The sequence below is a fragment of the Sparus aurata genome, chromosome 7 (genome assembly GCF_900880675.1).
Source record: "Sparus aurata chromosome 7, fSpaAur1.1, whole genome shotgun sequence".
In the NCBI taxonomy this organism is placed as follows: domain Eukaryota; kingdom Metazoa; phylum Chordata; class Actinopteri; order Spariformes; family Sparidae; genus Sparus; species Sparus aurata.
Genome location: NC_044193.1, coordinates 8,432,015 through 8,453,478, shown reverse-complemented (window position 1 = coordinate 8,453,478; position 21,464 = coordinate 8,432,015). Strand labels below are relative to the sequence as shown.

At 44.2% G+C, this 21,464-nt stretch overlaps 1 protein-coding gene across 5 annotated transcripts in view; it reads right to left on the bottom strand.

Moving 5' to 3' along the window:
• The window catches only part of magixb (MAGI family member, X-linked b), a 51,740-nt gene extending 30,495 nt beyond the window's left edge, over positions 1 to 21,245 (bottom strand). For 3 of the 5 annotated variants that reach the window (XM_030423119.1, XM_030423120.1, XM_030423118.1), the window contains exons 1-3: positions 20,223 to 20,556; positions 7,937 to 8,226; positions 4,569 to 4,685 (exon numbers count right to left, since the gene is read on the bottom strand). In XM_030423119.1, coding sequence (XP_030278979.1) covers positions 4,569 to 4,685; positions 7,937 to 8,226; positions 20,223 to 20,305 — 490 coding nt within the window. In that variant the 5' untranslated portion in view covers positions 20,306 to 20,556. Of the gene's footprint in view, positions 1 to 4,568; positions 4,686 to 7,936; positions 8,227 to 20,222; positions 20,557 to 20,840 lie in introns of those variants that run through there. The other 2 variants (XM_030423117.1, XM_030423116.1) reach the window with 2 other exon arrangements.
• Positions 21,246 to 21,464: the final 219 nt, after the last annotated feature.

The window sequence follows — 21,464 nt, the reverse complement described above, 5'->3', positions numbered from 1 at the left end:
TAATGCGCTGCCGTCCTGGGAGCAGCTCTCCCGGCTGCAATGACACATGCAGGGCTGCACAGAGCATGCAAGCGAACACACACACACACACACACACACACACACACACACACAGACTCCCCTGATAAAAACCAAAATGCACCTTCACACGCACACGACGGCCGACTCACACGTGTATGCGCACAGACATCAGAGAGCGTGAGGCAGCTCCATCAGCCTGACCTCTTCTTTATAGCACACAGTGTGTTTACTGTGCAGTAGGCTACATGTTCCCGTCAGCCGCAGACGATGAGGCGCCGGCCTCTGATTTTGTGCTCGCAGTCAAACCAGCCAGCTGTATGGGCATTTTTATATTTCCACCTGCTCTGATGACCTTTAAAACCAACCAACGCAAAAGCAATTTCCGTGGCTTAAAGGGTAAGTTCATCCAAAAAGGAGAATTCAGTTGGTATCTTCTCACCCCCATGCCAATGGAAGGTCAGATGAAGTTTTGCAGTCCTCTAAACATTTACGGAGCTTCACAGCAAAACAGCGTTGCTCCGACACAACTGAAGTAGATGGAGACTTGTTTTAAAACGTTAAAAAACAAGTGAAAAAACACAATTTGGCTTTATTCAGATCATCTGGCGCAATCCAAGTCTATATAAATCCCTTGACGTGAAGTTATTTTGTTATTTACACCCAAACTTTTCACGGTAGCTGCTGAGCTAAAAGCGCTAGCATCTGGGCTTCAGGAGACTTGGATTACGTCTGGTGAGCAGTATGGAGCCATTTTATGTTTCTGTTGTTAGGTTTTTTCATGCTTGAAAACAAGTCAAGCATAATACAAGATTATAGAAGCCCCGGGATCCCAAATTAATTTGAAAATACATTATTTATGCCGTTGACACGTAATCTAGCTCGTACATCCACTCAGACCGGCTGCACGATAACGCTGTTAGTTTAGCAGCTTAAGTAGAGATTTCAAAGAGTGTGAATAATAATTTTTTTTTCAATAACTACATTACATAGACAAGACGGAAAAATAAAATAAAATAGTAAATAAATAAAAATAGAAATAATAATAAGAAGAAAAACAAGACAAGGTCTTCACCTTTGGAAACAAGTCCTCATCTACTTTTCAAAATTTCTACTACAGAAATGTTTTGTGGACTACCGACTGTGTGAACGTACCCTTGAAGATGACAAAGATATGCACATTGACCTGCCAACATCTCATCATCATCATATAAACAGTATACGAACTGTATATGCTAACTAATAAACACTTTCATTGCTGGAAAATCTTGATACATAAATTAATATTTATTTATTTTACATTTAAAACTGTCGTGAAATAGTGAAAAAAGCTGAACTCACTGAGTGGATTACGAACGACATCCGTAAACACACCTGTTCCTCAAAATCGTTGCTGACTAATTTTCTGTTGAGGGACTAACTGATTGACAGTCTAATCGTTTCAGCTCTTGTTTTCCTTTCCTTTGTCGTGCCTTCTGCTTCTTAGAAAGTTTGACCCTCTTATCCCCACTCATTAGGGAGACTGTCTTGTGGGACGACAAAAGGCTGATGTGATTGGCCGTCATTACAGCTCGGCCCAGCTCCACCTGCTGCTCCTCCATAATGTATTCACTCCGCCTCGGCTTTTTACCACTTTGTGCCACACATGCACCAGGGTTGTGTTTGCATCTCTGGTCACCCAAACCATGTATGCTCGCAGGAGAAATTAGAGGTTTTTAGTGTCTAATAAAAGATCTGCCAGCAAATCTCCTGATGACATCTGATGTGTGCGTAATTCTTCTCCTCCCCTCAGGACACACAGTGTCTCTCCAGCTGATAAGGTGGGAGGCAGAGATTCATTATCTATGCACCCTCCTAGGAAATATATATGACATGTCAGCGGGAGGACAGGATGGATTATTGACATCTTCTTCTTCTTCCCTGCCTGTCCCTGTAGGCGCCGCGTCCTGATCCCCCGGGAGAAGGGTGAGATGGGGATTGAAGAGGTAATTACACAGAACTCTGTATCAACACCCAGAGAGGAGCTGTCTGTCAAGATCATCGCACACAAATAGCTAACAATGATTCGTGCGCTTTAAAAAAAAAAAAAAAAAAAAAGGCCACAGCCTGAAGACGCTGGAGCGAGCGTATTAGAATAACTAAATGATGATGTTTTCTTATCTCTGACTCACTCTGAAGACAATTAGAAAAGTCTTTTTATGGAGAGAGCCAGCCTCGAAACCATGACATTGGCTCTGAATCATCCAAGGGCATATGTGAAAATGGTTAGTGCGATTACACAAATATGGATGGGACGGCTTAGGAGGGTAATGTGAGGTCTGCGAAACCTGCGCAGAGAACAAAACGGCATGAAAGAGACAACAAAGAGGATCGTTTTCGTACTCGTGAACATAAAAACTATTTGTCTTGCTGGACTGAACATACAATAGAGACACTAACCTGCTCCCTGAAGGCTACACAGCAAGCATCCGAGCAGACAGAGCCATTAGGCGGCAGTCGGCCCCTCCTCCACGTTGGCACTGATAGACATTTGCTTTTAATTTAATTCCCCCCTCTAGATTATTGATACAGTGGCCCGCATTCACTTAATTCTGTCATTCATTTCCATTTTTATGCACTGCCCTCCTGTCTGGGCCTTTGTAATGATATTTCTTGCATCAGTGCCAGCTCCGACATCACAGAACATTGTCTCGTCACGAGGATTCGGGGATTGAGATACTCCCTAAATAGCACGGCGGTACTTAGCCACAGTTTCAGAAGAATAAATGAAAAAGATCCAAATCAAAAACCGAGGCCCCGTCCTCGTATCTCTGCATCCTGACAGTAGAAAGCCTTTGAAAACTTAAAATATGGCTCTGCGGCTAATTAATCCTGATCTGAGGTCATCTAAAGTTCTGATAGTTGACAGAACAACAACAAACACGAGGAACATACATGTGGTCCTGAAGGGGGCCACAATGAGCCACAGATAAACTCCTCGGCTTTAGGTTCCTGTTACATTAAGCCTCCCTCGATGAAACGGACAACAAAAAGGAAAGAAAGATGCTGGCCTGAAATATGACGTGATGGTTTCCAAGCCGTGGCGGGATCAGGGTAGCATGCGTCTGTTGGTATCGGCACGAGAAAACAACAGCATCTTAGTGTGTCATCTCCAGCAGATCAGAGGATTACACACCCGGGGGCAGAGCCTGCCTTATTGTCACTCTTACGGTAAGAAAGCACCTTGTTGCAAAAGTTTGCCACCATTGTATAGCATCGTAATAGATCACACTGCCATTGGAGCCACTTCTACAACGTCCCCTCACCAAACATCAAATTATCTAATTTTGTACATGACTATCCTTTTTTTTATCCATCCCGTTCTCTTTATCCATTTCCCAAAATGGCTAAAAGCACTAATCTTTATTTGGACGATTCACTCCCTGAGCAGCTGCTTGTCGATGTAACAGGATGCATGGCTAAGTAATGAGAAGCTTGATATGCATAAGACAACAAATCATACCAGAACATGAATATGCATGCATACTATGAGAGGCAGTTTTATCTTTCTTGCATCACCCACGGAGTTCTGACCTACGCCTTTCTCTGTCAGCGAGTGGGGTTGTACGGCACGCTGACAGACTGCCCCGCGTGACCTACTTCCTGGACTAAAGGAGAGATTAGCAGCAACTCCACACAGCCACAGCAAGGTTAAGACTACACACACACACACACACACACACAAGGTGGTCCGTCTCCTCCGCACGACCAAGGAGGAAAAAAAAAAGAAAAGAAGTGGACCAACGCAAGTCGGGAAATTAAATCGAAAACAGACCTTCCTCAGAGAACCCTGCACGGCGGCTATATCCCCTTCCCACTGACGTCATATTGTAGAGGATTAAGATAGCAACAGATGCGCTACAACTAGCTGCCTTTGGCTGCCATTGTGCATGATTTTATTCATAAGCATCAAAAATGAAACTGCTCATGGAGACTACAGACCTTTTACTCAAGGGATCCTGCAAAAAAACAAAAAAAACAAAAAAAAAACTGCACCAGATAGTAAACAATAGAATGACTCCTACCATCACATTTAATGCCATCTTACCAGCACCCAAACAAAGTAATACCCTGGAGCAGAGGGGTGAGGACTGCCACTGAGGATAAACCTTAGTGTTGTCACAATACAGACAGTTGCTATGGAAATGTCCAAACTGATTGCACTTAGTCTACGATATTTTAGTCTCACTTCAGCCCCGAGTCTTTTAATCGTGCCGTTAAATCAGCAGGTTCTTCTTGCATACATTGACACAAGGAAGTGTGGAAAGAGTTCTGTGGGCTTAAACGCCAATTAACACCCAAGATATTCACATGATGGCAACCAGGAGAGGTGTTTTTGTAGAATTAATGAGGTCAGTAAGTAAAGAGAGGTACGCCTGGATAGATTAAGTATGAGCATGCTGGAAGAAAAAAAACTATATCCAGGCTTAAAGAGCCGCACAGGACGGAGACATATGAAGACAAGGTGAAGAAGTAGAGGGGCAGGAAGAGAAGCACAAAATGGCACTCACAAGGTACAGCGCGGAGGTAGAGGTTCTCTCGTATGACCTGCTGAAGTTGGCTGTCCACTGAGCCGGGTGTGAAGCACTTACTCAGATACAACCTGAGATCCTTGCACAATGTGGAGCCTGAGGGAAGGACAAAGATACAAAAGTGTGGCAGGGAGAGGCAGAAGCAGGGAGAGAGAGAGAGAGGGAGAGAGAGACATAAAGAAAATCAGCTCGGTAAGCACATCGATGAGGTATATTTACTCCAAGATTTGTCTGTGGCCCGTCAGATAGAGGCCGAAATTTATTCAAAGTACTAATCTTTACTGCTGCTGCCAGGCCTGATTTAACACCGTCATTTTACAACCGTAGACGTCCACATTCGCTCCCACTGATCTCTCTATATCACCCCGCATAGATCCTGAGCATCAAGTGTGTTTTCCCGAAATCCCTCATGCATATATAACAACCTCCTGAGGTTAATTGCTGCAGACACAACAGTGGAGGTTTGTCACCAGGGGGAGGCCGAGCTGATCATCTGGGCTCAGCTTCCTCTCTCTGATCTCTTAATATCATCTCAAGTGCTTTACGGCCTCTGATGACAGGTCACTTGCTGTTATGGATTGGCTGAGCGCATCTCCTGCTTGTCACTCTGACAGACGACCACTCCATCGGTGCTGCTCCTACAGGCTGCCGCCCAGCGATCCACCCACCCACCCACCCCTTCTCCCCACCTACCCCCCGCCCACCCCCCCGGCCGTCTGTTACAGTGGTTCCGCCCAGCAGCAGACTGAATTTGCTCTGCGCCATTAAAAAAAAAGAAAAACGTCACAGCGGCGTAACTTTGTTAGCGGAGGCAGTCGACTGCACGTGCATATGACTGGCCACATATGGCTGCTGCCCGTAAAAAAAAGGAAAATTAATCTAGCCAGCTGGCTTTTGGGAGAAATGATGGGCTTTGTTCATTATGTTATGAAACAGCTGCTACGGCATCAGCTCTCTGAATGAATACATATACTATATATATCCTGCGTTTGTTTTTCAAGAGTGACCTGACAGGGCAGCATAAATACTGTTACAGTAACGGATGGACCTGTATGTTATTTTTAGGGGCAAAAATGTTTTAATAGTCATCAAGGAGAGTGAAAACCAATATTTGGAGCTGTTGCAGTAAAAAATTTAAATACAGTACAATTTACTCAGAACTGTTTCTTTGCAATTTTGAGGTACTACATTTTCTGCTGCATAATCCTCCCATTCCACTACATTTATTCATTAACTTTAGCTTCCAGGTACGTTTCAGATTCTTCAATATTGATAGGCTATTACTTGTGACGTGTAGCCAATCAGACGGTGTCGTGAGTTCAGAGACCTCAGAGTGGTGACTGCAGACAGAGCGGGATGCTGTGTCAGGGCTAAAGAACCACCCATGATAACCAAAATCTCCAATATCAGACCACATAAATCGACCGGGCCAATAATAATCTGTATGTGCACCCGATACAAACGTAAAAATGCAAGTGACAAACAAATGAGTGAACACACTATCCAGCTAAAATGCAGCACGAGATCGGGGTAGGGTTGGGAAATATATCGATATTATGACCTTATCGTTCCGTTAGACACCGTTATATCATGATAAGACGTTAGTGTTTTTTTTCCTTGTTTTAAAGGCTGATTAACCTCCCACTGCTCTAAATGTTGTAACACTTGTCTTTACCCACTTAGTCATTAATCCACATTACAGATGATTATGTACCAAAAATCTCATTGTGTTAATATTTTGTGAAAGACGTCATCTCTACAATATTCTGGTAAAAAATAGGAATTTGCCACCTAGTCCAAGCTTTTATGAAGTGCTTTAGAGGAGATTTTAAAATAATGACATATATATTGTATATTTCTACACGGCCTAAATCTATAATGGTATTAGTGCCGACAGTTACTCGATTTTTGACATATCGGCTGATAAAGACACATTTCTTTTGCACTGATCACTTAAATGTAGATAACATCGGCGGGATATTTTACAGCTCAACAATAAACTGTCTAAAAAGACAACAGTGCACTGAAACAGCAAACGTCACTGAGACTTAGTCCAAGGATCTTTATGTCTGCTGTGGGGCAATAGTGGCTGATGATTAAAAAAAAAACAAAAACATTGTGATGCATGTACAATTTTCAAAAGTGATTTCACACAGACCAGGAGTGCCATTTTGGTACTATGTTTCTTTAACAATGTACTTAAATGCCCCTGTAGTAATAAACTCCGACAGTTTCAGGCCCCCTTGTGTAGATCCCAGGAGGGACGGGGGGGGTTGAAGATTGAGCCGATCTCTTCCACACTGTGCAAACACACCCCATACAGGCTACCATGGAGGCAGTCAGATGTCAAGGTTAATAGCAATTCTAAGAAGAGAAACTGTTCTGGGGCTGTGCTGTCAGAAAAAAACTGAAGGGAAACTTTGATTTATAAACATTTCATGAATAGATTATATCACTACTCTTTTGTTTTTGCCCCTGGAGCCACCAGTAACCGTTCTAAAACCTTTAAGCTGCCGGCCGCCTCTGAGGAGAGTACCCTGGTGTCCTGTATTTGAGGACTGCAGCACAGGGAGTTGTAGTAGTACTGGGAGGTGTAGGAGGAGGTGTGGTACAGCAGCCCGCGGTATCAGCTCATCCATCACTGTCCACACTACACGCAGCCAAGCTGCCCAGGAAGGACCAGGCAGCCCTCAGGAATGATAATGGATCGACCAGCAGCGGAGGGACTGGGAGCAAAGGTCCCCTTTTACACCCCTGCGGCCAAATCAGCTATCAATCTGGCAAGCAAGGCCATCGGGAGCTGTGGTCAGGTGTCACTCTGGTGACATATCGCCCCGTTCAGAGCCAACAAAGACATCCGTTACCCCAGCCCCCTGCTCTAAACATCAAGGCCCCTTGCCGGTAACGGACGGCTATATCGCCACACCGCTGTCATGTGTCATCCGTAAATATGACCCCCCCCCCCCCAACTGCCCACATATTGAGCAATCGCCTTGACATATCCAGACTAATTGACACGTGCAAATTAGCGCCGGGCCGCTGATTTGGCTTGTGAGAGTCAGAGGAGGGCTGTCGAGCGAGACTGTCGTGGAGGACAGCTTGTACAACCGGCGTGACAGATTGTTTGTGCTCTGATGAAGTGAGTGCAATGGTGTGCAACAGAAACAGCAACAAGTTCAGGAGAGAATTCAAAGATTGGATGCATTACACTGGGCTGGGTGTCATACATAAATGCCTCGCAGTCTGTGTTCACACCTCGACTCGGTGTGGCGATTATTTACACATCCACCGAAACAAAGAGCCGCAGGGTGAGTTATCGAGAGGTGAGTTATCGTGCTGAGTCATACCTGGTGACACAGTTTTGATGCGGATAGGATGGGGGCAGGAGTTGAGGACACCACGGACATCTCCTAACGTCATCCCTAAAACGGGTGTACCCCCGATCTCTAGGATGATATCGCCCACTGTGAGTCCGCCCCCCGGAGCCGCCGTGACAAAAGGAAACTCTCCATAGTCTGCTCCTCCACCAATGGCGATCCCCAGCTCCCCCGACGATCCCAGCAAGGGGACGAAGCTGTCCTGCACCTTGGAGCGCCAGTGCAGCTTCTTCACCGCTGTCTTAGACATGGCGAACGAGCTGAGGAGGGAAAGGGAACAGGATCGGAGGGTGAGCAGAAGGTGTGAGACAAGAAAGAAAAGAAAGTGTCAATTACATAACAAGCTGGGGAACGATCCTGTGACTTCACGCAGAAGGTTATTTTGTTATTTAACCTTTGTCGGCTGTCAGTGTCTGAGGCCTGGGGAGTTGCAGCGTTTCACATCAGAGCGTGTAAAAAAAGACATGAATAATTCCAACTGTACAAGTTTGGGTGTTTTCTCTGAGACGTCGGGAGCAACACATCATGGGAACCGCGTCTTTGTTTAATGCAAACACACCCCAGCAAACGTGTCAACCAAAAGACACAGAGACGTTCCCCCACGGTCATCACGTTTGCTGCAGGCTGACGTTGTGTTTTCATGTAAACACACAAGATAAGTAGTTTGTGGACATTCCAGTCACATGGGAAAATCTAGTTTGTGTTCGCTGAAGGCACGGGTCACTGAACGCCTCGGCAGGAAAGCTAAGAAACCTGTAGCTGCAGTTGAACAGTGGGCCCCCGTGTTGTTTTTGTATCTACAATGATGAACGATGCTTTCACACAAATATAGATTTTTCAGCACAATGATTAATTACCCCTTTTTATTCCCATACTGCATTCTCCAGGACACATCCTCCTATCGTCCGCTCAGTCACAGCATGGAAAGACACGTTTTGTATACTGACGAAAGCTTCAGTTTCGGATAGAATGTCCGGTCTTAAGGCGAAGCTGTATTGGAAATAACGTGTAACGTGTTTCCTGGGGAGCAGCTGTGTTGTGCATGAGTGTGGGCTGAGGATGTAGCTGACATGGTGAAGACTTGTTTGAGTCGACAGTGACTTGACAGCTGTGACGTCCGGGGAGAGAGAACCTCTGACATTATCAGAGCAGCACTGTCACCTTGGCACACAGGACAACAGAGAAAGGTAGGGGAGCAGAAACCAAAAGACAAACATGACATGTAGATTATATAACAGACAAAGCTCCGTATTAAAGGAGTAGTTTAGCATAGCGGGGAACATGTCCGTCCGCGTTTTTGATATGAGTTTGATGAGAAGGTAGCTACCACTGATGTCTGTCGGTTAAAATAAAACTGGAGTTTGGAGACAGTTAGTTTACTTTAACATAGCGACTGGAAACTAGAGAGAACCGAACCCCCAGGAACTGTTCTGGGCTTTGAAGCCAATTTTAATTAGTGGGGAAATTGGGTAATTGAAACGTGATGTGATGAACACTGGCCCAAACTGTGTACTTAAATTGGAAACGGAAGCAGCTAAAATGACTCGTGACACTTTCAGATTGTGAGCCATTCAGTCCAATACCAGTTCTATACAAGTATAGAAGAACCGCACCATGAAATTGCTTTCTTCCCGTTCTGGTTAAGGGTGGGCTAAACTGGAAATTAGCCTCTGTGGTGGCATATGTCTCTCTGGGCTACATCATCCAGAAGCTATGCAGATGTGATGGTCAGTGTGGTGGTTCTGGCTATCGCCATCTCTGCAGTGTCTTAATCTGGTAAAAACTGAGGTCAAATATGGGCCAAGAGGTGGAGCATGCTGGAGCTGAGGCTTCTTTAACACTCAAAGCTGCCAAACCCTTGACTTAACGTTAAAGCTTAATTTAAGTTAATAATGAGTGAGTTACAGTTGTCATGAATGGATAAATTATCTAGAGAGACTAAAACCTAGCTTGATCCAGGCCAGTAAACATGTTGTGTCTTCTGTGAAATTGAGCATATTATTATGGGGCTCAATGGGGAATGACTCACTTTTGAAGCCAGCCCCAAGTGGCCGTAGGAGGAACTGCAGTTTTATGGCGTTGCGGCATTGCTTCATTTTAAAGCCCCGGAAGTGACTGTTTGGTACTTCTCTGATTTTCTACTGTAAAATGTCCTGCTCAGCTGTCTGTTGATTGTTAACAAATAATTTAAAAAAACACGTCCATATGGAGATTGTTTTTAATACACACAATGTTGCTATTTACTAGCTGTGTCACCCTCCCCTCAGGTCTTTATGCTAAGCAAAGCTAACAGTCCTGTGGCTGCAGATGTAAGAGTGGTGTCAATCTTCTCATCCAAATCTGGGCAACAACTCAAACCTATTTCTAAAAATGTCAATAATTCCTTTAAACTAATTTTGGAACATATTTGCTTGAACAAACCTGCTCAAACACAGTATTCTTAACTGACCGGTCTGATCTCAAGGTCTGTTGTGGTCAGGGCATTAGCAATCACACATCGCCTCACCACGACCCAATCCTCTTAAGAGACTGTGTGACTATGATGACCAGTGTCGGCTGGGTGGGGATAACACGCACAGGGTCTCCCTGAATGCACCACCGAGCACGGTCTTAGCGGGGGCACCCTGGGTCCTGTGGTCCAGCAGGCCTAATAAGACCGCTTTAAAGAGTGAGAGAAGGACAGGATATAACTAATCCCCTCCACTCGACTGGTCATTCGACAGGCAGATCGGACAGAAATCCTCTCTCGGCCCAAAGAGAGGGTCCCTGGTGTTTTTTCTTTACGCAGAGCCGGACAGATGAGGAGGATGAAGGCAGAGAGTGAGAGATTAGAAGATAAGAAGCAGAAACAGGGTGAGAATGAAATGTGTTACTATGAAATACATTCGGATTATGAGTGGGGGTTTTATTTGTCTCACACTCTGAGAGAGAAGAGATAAAGAGAAAGTACAGAGGTCAGATGGAGATGGAGAGGCGCCACACAGCCTGAGGTTAGCGTAGGACTCACTGGTTTGACCTTACAGGACTCCGGCTCGGGCGACATGAGTCACAGTTTGGGGAACGGGCGTGCTGGTCATCACAACATCGAGAAACCCAAAAAAAACCCACACCACTTGTATTTCAGTCTTGGTTAAAAGGGGGGAATGATTGTCACCGCTTTTTTTAGCATGATTAAACAAATTAAACAAACTGCAATCAAAGACAAAGTGCCATTAACGCCCGCATGGTTCCACCTGAAATTGTCACCTCCAGCCCTGCCAAGCAGTGCCCCCAGTCCCTCCCTCCCCGCCCCGCTGTGAAACCTTCTGCAGCAACATTCTCGACCTGCTTTTTCCCGAAGCCAGCCAGCCATCCAGCCATCCGCCCACACATGAAAAACCCAGAAACACAACTTGGATTAAGCGTGTCGTGAAAAGAGAACAAAAACAGAAGCATCAACTTTTTTTTCCCCCATCTAATCATACACAGTATATTCCCATGTGCATCACTCCTGCATAACAATTCTATAAGCCTTTAGTCTCTTTGTGCTCCACCTAAATATTTCTCAGAATTTCACAGCAGTTGGCAGTAATGATTAAAAATCCTGAAAATGAAAGATCTGATTGGTCGGGTGGTATTATCCCACTCTTATGGTGGGCTTTTCGCTGTCGCACTGTGTCTACATTATGCGCATGGAGGCAGAGTGTGCCACCCGAGCTGTGGCTGTTGTCTTGACCTCCCGCGTCTGATGGGGGTTTAATGAGCCACAGCCTGTCAGGTCTGCTGAAGCCTGGACACGTCCCGCCGCAGACACACCCTGACACTGCTTTGCACTCACTCTGCTGTTGGTGTTGATGCTACAAACCGGCCCTGCACGCTCGTCTTACTGTGTTCACTTAAAACACTGTGCTACTCGCCACCGAGGCTGCGGAGGAATGTAGTGCTTGTGACAGCCGTGCAATTCTGTGTAATTCAGTGGATAAAATGAGGTAACAATTAGAAAATCTGCAGAGGATTTAATTGTTATGTAATGTTGGCTAGATTTAGCTTTTGGAATAATTTAAGCTGTCATACTGAACTTCAGTATGTGACTGTGAACGGATGAGTAGGTTAAAATGTCTTGAGCCTGCATCCAGACATCCAGATGTATGTCCAGCAATTAAAGCGGAATATGAAATCCTCCTTCATTGCTCACAGCATCGTAGCCTTTCTTACCCTCAGGTGCGCTTAATCTACAGGTTAGGGACTAAAATGTCAAATTATTGTTTATCTTAAGAGTATTAACATTAGAAGAAGGTAATTATTTATAACTGTCTGAAAACAATCCCCATCGTGCCTCCCTGACAGTGATACTAAGTCAGCATGCTAACATACTCACAACAATGCTAATATGCTGGTATGTTTAGCATGTTCACCATCTTAATTTAGTGCCTGGGTCAACAGGGGCTCCGTGACCACGAGCGGGTCCCCCAGAGTTACTACTATATTATTGCTTGATAATAATTTGAAAGTTCAATGTTTTTCAAAATAATTCTTAACATGAATCCAACATATTATACAGCGATGTAAAAAAACAAGCATTTCATTTACACATCAGCAATGATCATGTGAGCAAGCTAACCAAACTGATCAACTAAGGACGTATAATTGAAACATTTTGGCCAGTTACCTGTATTATTATCCAAAATGCACTGACATGCAAGTGAGCCATGATGGATCTCTGACATACCCTCCACCTCAGAATCCACCGCTAAAAAAATGTTGAGGCTAACGCGGCTAACATTAGCCATGCTACGACGACTGCTGCTGACTTGTTGATACATGGCACTACAGTCAACCCTATATTTAACTGTAGGCCCAGATTGACATGCAACAGAATTTTATACAATATATGTGGAATGAGTTCAACTAAGGGGGCCTTGGAAAAAAACAGTTTGAAGACCCTTTTGGGAGTGTGAGCATGCTAACATTTGCTAATTATCCCAGAGAAGAAGAGGGAGTGCCGTTACTTTTGCAGGTATTTGGTCATAAACTAAAGTAGTGGTAGGCGATCTGACATTTCTGGATCAGGATAGTTCTTCAGGTGTCTACAATCTACTTTTCAGTTATGATCAAAACCAGTAGATGGCTCTGCTGATTGGTCAACATATTGTAAACAACATGAGTGATAGCCAGCAGCATGGCTCATTAGGATCAGTGCCAAAAGAGAGAAAGATTCTTTGTGCATTATTCTGTTTCAATGGTGCAAATGGAGTAATTAACTGGTTATTCAGCTCTGGCTGTTGTCTACAGAACAGTTAGAAATTGAGAAAAAGAACGCAGATTAGATAGTGGATCCAGATTTGGGATTAAATACATCATGATAATAATGTTTGGCCATATCTGCCACCTTTAAACTACAGTATCGGAGAAATGTTGCCTTTATATCGTCTTCATTTAAACCGTGCATCTTTTGTCATCACAGGTCAAAACTGACCAGACCAAAGTTCACTTAATTATCTGTTGCACCTTTAATCCCATAAGATTCCCAACCCATTGCCACAATTTTTGGTGATTAGGCCTCATTTCCATAAAATTACACCTAATTATTTAGGGTAAAAACTACCCAGAAATGCTAGATTATCTTCACAATAGATAAAATGAGAGGAACATATGATGATGGATTATCACAGACTAGTATATGAATACATTTATATAAATAAATAATTTTTTGTTTGTTTGTTTGTCAATGGCAGCACATAATGACATCTGTTGTCCTTCAGGGTTAACCGAGGACAACAGGAACCGTGTCCGTACCAAATGTCAAAGCGTCGGCTCTATAGTTGTTGAAGTATTTCAATAAAGAAAACTAATGGTGGTGATGGACAGACTGATATTGGGATTCCTTAAGCCCTCACGCCGCTAGCACTTATATTACTCCAGTTGAATTACATAGAGCCAAACACAATAACTACTAGAGGACACAGTATACGGATTCAAGGATATCTAACCCTATAAAAAGAATGCTCGATTGAGATTTCTGACCTTTGGGTCAGGAAAGAGCTGACCACTACATATCCAGTTTCACTGACTTCCTCTCCAGCAGCGACCTGCTCAGGATCTCTGCAGCTTGCAACTTTGGCCCCTCCAGTGTAATTTCAAACCACAGCGATCCGTCAATGGCAAAACACACATCCTCTTGACTTCTTTGCTATTATTAGAGGATGTCTTTTCATTTTCTCACCAGATTTTTTTTTAAATCAGATGGTAAGTACTCAAGGCTATCATGACCTGGTGTGTAGAATAAACAGCTGCGCCGCTGTGTTATGTAGAGCTGAATATTCACGCTTCTTTAGCCAGCGAACATTTATTGTTATCTTTTCATCTTTTTCAGCTAAAACAGAGTCAAACTGTAATTTAAGCTTCATCTTAACAAACTTAATACACCAACTGCTGCACTGTAATAATACCGTATGGTGCAGAGGTGCTAAAATTCCCGGTCCTAAGCTATTAAAATTCTTCCCAGTGATTAGTTTAAAAAAAACAGCTGGCAGCTCATAGTCATAGAACAAAACGTCTTTATTACAGGACAAATTAACCGAGCGGTTATTTCAGGTTGGATCTCCAGGGTGTTAATTTATTTAAGTTACACAGATGAGCTTTGCCACAGAGCTCAATAATTCAAAGTCAACTTAAAGGAACGCATCAAGGACATGAGGGAATAGCGCTGACATTGGGGCGGAGAGCGTCTTGAAAGACCTTGAGGGGGGAAAAAAAGGGTGGGGTGGGAGCAAAACACATCAATTAGACCAAGTGAATAATTTAATTGGCCAAAGCTAAACAACAACATCTTGTCTCGACAGATTTATCCAGCAGGGTGAGGTCCGGGGAGCACACACCTCCATTCTGAAACAGCACTTAAAGACAATTCTTCAGCCGCACCACCATTAGCCGTGACATTCACCTTCATCTCGGCAGCTCCACACCTATTTCTACCGTTCCCCTTGTATCAATAACGTCAGTGAGGCTCTCCGGTCTCTCGGTGTCTGTCAGCTCTCGTGATTCTCCCCATGTTCCTGATGTCTATCTAGATGCCGGCCCTCATCCCCATCAAAGCCGTCTCTCAGCTGGTAGATCGCTCTCTGACATAATCGGCTTTGACCACGCCGGAGTTTGTGAAACTTCTGCAAAGGCGCGAAACTTTTCCACAATCAACCCCTTCGCAGTGAGATGGTGCTCTAATCTAACTCCGGTTCATCTGATTCTACATGTTCATGTCACCGAGCATCTTCTCTGCGCTACACGAGTCGGCTTGCTCTTGTAAGAGCTTCCGTTGTCTGGACTTGGTGGAGCCACGCTCGCTCTGTTGTCCACATTCTGTTTCCGCTCTAAATGAGGTCTACGATAATGAAATTAGCCTGTTCAATTAGCTCAGCTAGAATGCTCGATGAATTTATGTAACGTTATTTGGTATTTTATGCATGCTCGCTGGAAGCTCAAGGCAGTGAAGAGTTGTCTTTCCTAAATGTGAATTTCTGAGAGTATTGATGGACTGACTGTGTGTTTTGTCAGCTAGAATGTGACCAGAATGCCGACCCGCTCCGATTGTCGGTCTCTCTGCAGGCCCTCGCAGTGAGTAAACAACTTGAGGTTCTTTATAAGTCTGCAAACGCCAGACCAGAGTCAGCATGACTGACGGTTACATAATACAGTTACTGAACATGTGCTCTGTTCTGCACATCCAACGTTAAACTTTAAGAGAGCAGTCATCAACACGCAGCGGACGGCATGAAAATAACACAAGAGCTGAAGTCATTCTGATCATTAGTGGATCCAAAGAAGATTAAAGGGTACGTCCATCAATTTTACACATCAAAGTGTGTTTGTTTAGAGGTCTCGGGGAGTTCTACTGCATATGTGAAAATATGTAAAGCCTTTATGTGGCTCCGGAGGAAGTGATGAGAGCATTGTGGGTAATGTAGGCACCAGGTTGTGAAAATGAAGAAGTATGTGTGAAAGATCTCTGGTTCTGCTGGATCGGTTTTGATCATTTCTTATGTTACTGTCCATAATGAGTCAAACAGTGTCTGACCAGTGGACCGCTCTTCAAGTGCACCTAAATTTCCCACAATGCAATTTAGCCACTGAGTGACATCACTGGAGGCAATTCCTCAGATTACATGCAGCAATATTTTTTTCACATCTGCAATAATCGTCCCCCGCAAAAACACTTTAATGTGTAAAGTTGGTGGAAGTACCCTTTAACCGGCAACGACTTGGACAATCGATCATTGAAAAGGGAAAATTACAAAATAGTTTCTGGTTCAAACTATTTTCTCGCATGTGTGAGCTTTTGCTGCTTTTCTTTCTTGATACTGTAGAATGAATTAAGGATGCAACTATATAATATTTTCATTAATGATCAATATGATGGTTTTATTTCTAATTAATCAGTTTATCTATGAAGCCTACAAAATGTAAATGTTGTATTTTATCCAATAAGTCCAAAACTCAAAAACATGCAGCTGCTCTGCATTTGTGTACTTGACAAATGACAGGACGATTCATTGATTAACAAGATAGCTGACTGCTGATCACTTTCCCGTTGATTGACTTGTCGACTAATCGATTTAATTGACAATGGTTTGGCCTGTTGATCAATTTTATAATGCTATGTTGAGCTCTTGGAACTTGTGGCCAAGCTTTTCCAACTATTTTCCATTAAAATATATAAACTTAAGAAATAATCAAGACTCATAAATAACTAGTTTTTAATTGTTTCTAAAAATGATTGTTAGTTGCAGCCTTTAATATGAGGAAAACATATATATTTTTACAGGAAAGCATTTGACTAAACCTGCAACTAACGACTAAATTAAGTTGTTGGTGTATTTTTTGACTTATATTTATCGGTTTTCATTATATAACACAGCAGTAATCAACATAAGGACAGAGAGCAATCAGCGAGTCTGTTGTCAGTGTTATTTCGGGAATAATCGATTAATAAAGATATGTATATTGCGTTAACTGTCCATCATAATGTTTTATAGTTCAAGGTTTTATCTTTACTTGTCTAATTTTAAGTTAATGTCTCATAAGACAGAGGAAAACAGCAAATCCGCAACTAAACTGATCAGCTGGAACCAGTGCATGTTTAAAAATGACGTAAACAACTGATCAACAATCGAAATAGTTGCAGATTCATCTTTGGTGAATTAACTGATCAAATCAGCTCTAGTATGTGCATTCATCTTTTTAAATATAGTGTATAAAACAGCTTTGATCTCAGCTTAGCATCATCACATTTTTCAAGCACTTCCACTGATGATATCAAAAACAAAAATGACGTAATGAAAAATCCTCGTCTGTCTGACTTTTGCTGTCTATTTGGGGGTATTTAGTGCAAAGTGCGGGCGGACGAGGAACAACAAGCCCTTCGCGTGAACCCATCGGACACATCGAGCGCCGAGATCATCTCTTCATTCTGACCTGTGGTGAGGCACGCTGCTCCTAATCTCACAGCGTCCTCCCACGGGTGCTGCTGCTGCTGCTGGAGGTCAAACAAGTAAGGCATCTTAAATAACCGGGGACCTTAAACTCATCCAAACTGACAGACGTGGGGAAGTGGCGGACAGTGGCTGCGACTTTCTCCGTCTCGTCTGACATCTGTGCCCTGACCTCTCCTGACGAACATTTACACCAAACCGCGCGAGCGACATGGGGTGCAGACTAAAGCGCCGCGGTGCTCGCTCGCTTTCAAATCTAGGGCACGCGACTGCTCGACACAAAACAGACAGCAGTGGCAGATTTAAAAATAAAAGATTAAATGCTCGTGGGTTGAAACGCACAACGTATCTCCCTCTGTCACACACACACACACACACACACACACACACACACACACACACATACACACAAGGAAACTATTTGCTCTTTTACACACTCTGTACATCAAAAAGCTGATAAGGAAACATGAGATGAAAAAAGGGACATTCACTGTTCTCTGCACGCCATCTATAAACCCAAAACCTATTCCAGTGTGTGATGTTATTAAAGCTTCTCTTGTGTGCATTCAAAGGGACTTAGTGTAAGATTAAATAATTCTGTCGAGCAGCGAAGTGACATCCATCCACGCAGGATCACCTTACAGTGATGCTGAGTGATGCTGCCTTTGGGGGAATTGGTACCTTTAACGTCACGGGATCAAGGTCATGGCATCACAGGGCAGTGCTGTGTGTACACTCTGCTCTTCTGAGGAGTGCCACTGTAACAACAGGTCCTCTTTACTCAATCTGCCAGGATGCATTACAGCCCCTCGCCGCAATCAGAGATGAGCCCTCATCAGGAAGAGAGAGCAGTTTAATTAAACGGAGGGGATCAGCTTCTCAACAAAGATGATGGATAAGAGGGAGACGCAGAAAGCCGGGAGAAATTAGGGAAATTAAAACAGAGGACGGAAAATAGAGCCGATTGCCAGCCTGAGAGGGAAACTGGGGGGGGAAAAAAGTAGAAGAATCAACACAGAGGAGGGAGCGGTAACCTTATGAAAGAGCGGCTGAAATCGTAATAACAAAATGAATTATTCATGAGGAGGAGGAGGAGGAGGGTTCAGTCCACTATAATGAGCATTTTTGTGAGGTCGCAGCTTGGTAACCTAAGCAGTCCTTCAACTGTGTGTGTGTGTGTGTGTGTGTGTGTGTGTGTGTGTGTGTGTGTGTTGTGTGAGAGAGAGATACTGCTGATTCAGTAGGGATGGGTGAAGGTGACCCCTCGCCTGCTCCTGCTGCCTGTCTCACCACCTGATATTGATCCCAGTTGTCCAACTCAGATCTGACTCAAGGATACATGGATTCATCGCCGTCTTGACATTTCAAATATGGCACTGTGTAAATTGTGACTCCACACACACTATCATTGATTAGTTATTGATTCGCTACCCTCAGTCAGAGTCTAACCACTCAACGGCGGCTAAGCCTAACCCCAAATTGAATCTCACTGTAAAGGGGCAAACGAGCGGCGCGGCTCCAGCATGGGAATGTTGCTGTTGGTGGCGGTGAAATTTTATATCAGACTCCACATGAACTGTTGAGGACTAAGAATAGAGCACGGCTACAACTGCAGAATCCAAATGCAGTGGCTGGGAGCAAAGGTTTGGACCACAGATGGGAGAATATGCCTGCGTAGCCCTGCCCTGTCAAGGGTAAACTGCCTTGCACACACACAGACACACACACACACAACACACAGTCCACACATACACACACTCATAGTTGTTTTCACCACACCTTAAAACAGCAGCATGAATATGCATGATGCCGAAGGACACAGGAGGTACATAATTAGACAATCAACAACTCCCAGATGACATGCATTACTACGACAGAGGAGAGATGCACCTCGCTCCGTCCTCCTCCCTTCTTGTTAGCAGAGCGAGAGCGAAGTCATGTTCCTGCGTCGACATGCATTTCCACTTACTAGTGGTTGAAACTTGGGCCGAGAGCTTAGGGGAGGATGCAGAATAAAACCGAAAGGCCTTCAGTTAAAGTGCAAAACAGGTGTCGGGCCCATACATGAGCAGACTAAGGACAAACAGAGCAGCATGTGTGGACGCTCCGACACCACATGTCTCCTCTTCTCTTCTCCAGCAAATTAATGATTCATAATCATAACAGCGCAACCTTGACTGCTCTCCAAACCCAGAGCGACGCACAGTACTCAGCCAGGGTCACACACATCCAACACTTCAAAACAAGTATGGAGCAGGCGACACACCCTGAACAAACAGCAGCAACACACACACACAAACACACACAGCTGACAGGCACTCGTGCACACATGCACGCACACACACCTGAACGACATGAGTGCAACCTGACAGTCAGTCTGATGGCTAAATGGACTCAGGTGCAATGGACATGGATGTCAGGTACAGGCACATTTTGAAAAAGTTAGAAAAAAATGATTTTAAAAAAGGGTCTAAACTAACTTTTTAAAGCCAGTCCAGGGTTAATACACACACACACATACACACACACACACACATAATCACACCTGCTGTCAACAAATCTAAACTTCATCGGTAAAAATGACTCCTATCCCTCAGATCTGCCTCCATCAACACAAACCCACATCCTTCACTCCCTCTCACTGACTAGTTTACATGCACACACACACATTCTCTCCCCTCTCTCTCTCTCTCTCTCTCACACACACACACACACACACAATTGGATTACACACAACACATTCTCAAATTTCTCACATTTAGGCAAAAAAAAAAAAACCCCACCATACTGACCTGCCTTGGCGCTGACACACACACATTCTCTTCAAGCAGTTGAGCCTTTCAAAGAGGATCCGTTTGAACGCGTCTATATACATTGACCCGACTGAGGTTCAGCAGCACACCTGCACTTTTTTCTTTTTAATAAATATGGGTTGCTTAGTTTAGGCAGCAGCAGCCCAGCGTGTGTGTATGTATGTGTGTGCGCGTGTGCGTGCGTGCGTGTGTGTGTGTGTGTGTGTGTGATGATGATGATGGAGAAGCAACGTGGGGATGCAGTGATGAGTCTGTGAAAGTCTGAGGCGATGTGCACGGCTGACGGGATATTTGGACAGTGATGCTCTGAGAGCTGTGGTGATCTTGTAGAGAGAGGAGAGAGGGAGGAGAGGAGAGGAGAGAGAGAGAGGGAGACACACACACAGAGAGAGAGACAGAGACACACACACACACACACACACACACACACACACTATCGGGCAAATCTGACAGCGTCCGCTTGTAAATTTAACAGCTGCTGCACTGCTATAGGCAAAAAAAACACAACGTGGATGGATGTCAGCGGTCCAAATGCGCTGATTTAACTTGTGAGTCTGTGTTCGGGACTTTAATCTGAACCGGGAGGACGTTTCTTACCTTCATGTTCGCTTTCTCTCTCTCTCTCTCGCTCTCTCTCTCCCCTCTCCTCCTCCCCCTCTCCTCCAGGCTCCGCTCAGCAGATCGTGCAGGTTAATTTAATCACACACACAGAAACATGCCTCCGTTCAATTCTGTCACGGCAATCAGAGTGAAAAAAAAAGCGTCGGTTTGTGCCTGTGTGGCCGGGACCGGACCGGAGGTGTCACTGAACTGGAGCCGCGCTGGAATCAGGGCGAGGAGTGTCAATTGCCGAAGATTAGATTAGATTAAGGCAAAGCTGGGTTCGTCTGGTAGAAAGTGCCATCAGGGCGACGTCCCTGCGTCCAGAGTCACTTTTGAAGGGAAGGAACAGGGACTAAAAGAGGCCAAATGAGGAGGTTGTGTTAAGTTGAGGAGCACCGAGGGGAGGGAATAAAAGAGTTAAAAGTACCGCCCCTTATTATCCTCAGTCTCTCTGTACCTGCATCAGCAGCATCACTTTTCGCTTACGAGTTATAACCAGGATTTAAAGGCGTGAGAACCGGATCATAATGTGGGGTTTTCGAGCCTGATATTAAATCGGTGGCTTTTATACTGAGTAATGAATCTTTATTTTATACAGCTGAAACTTTTATGAGTGGT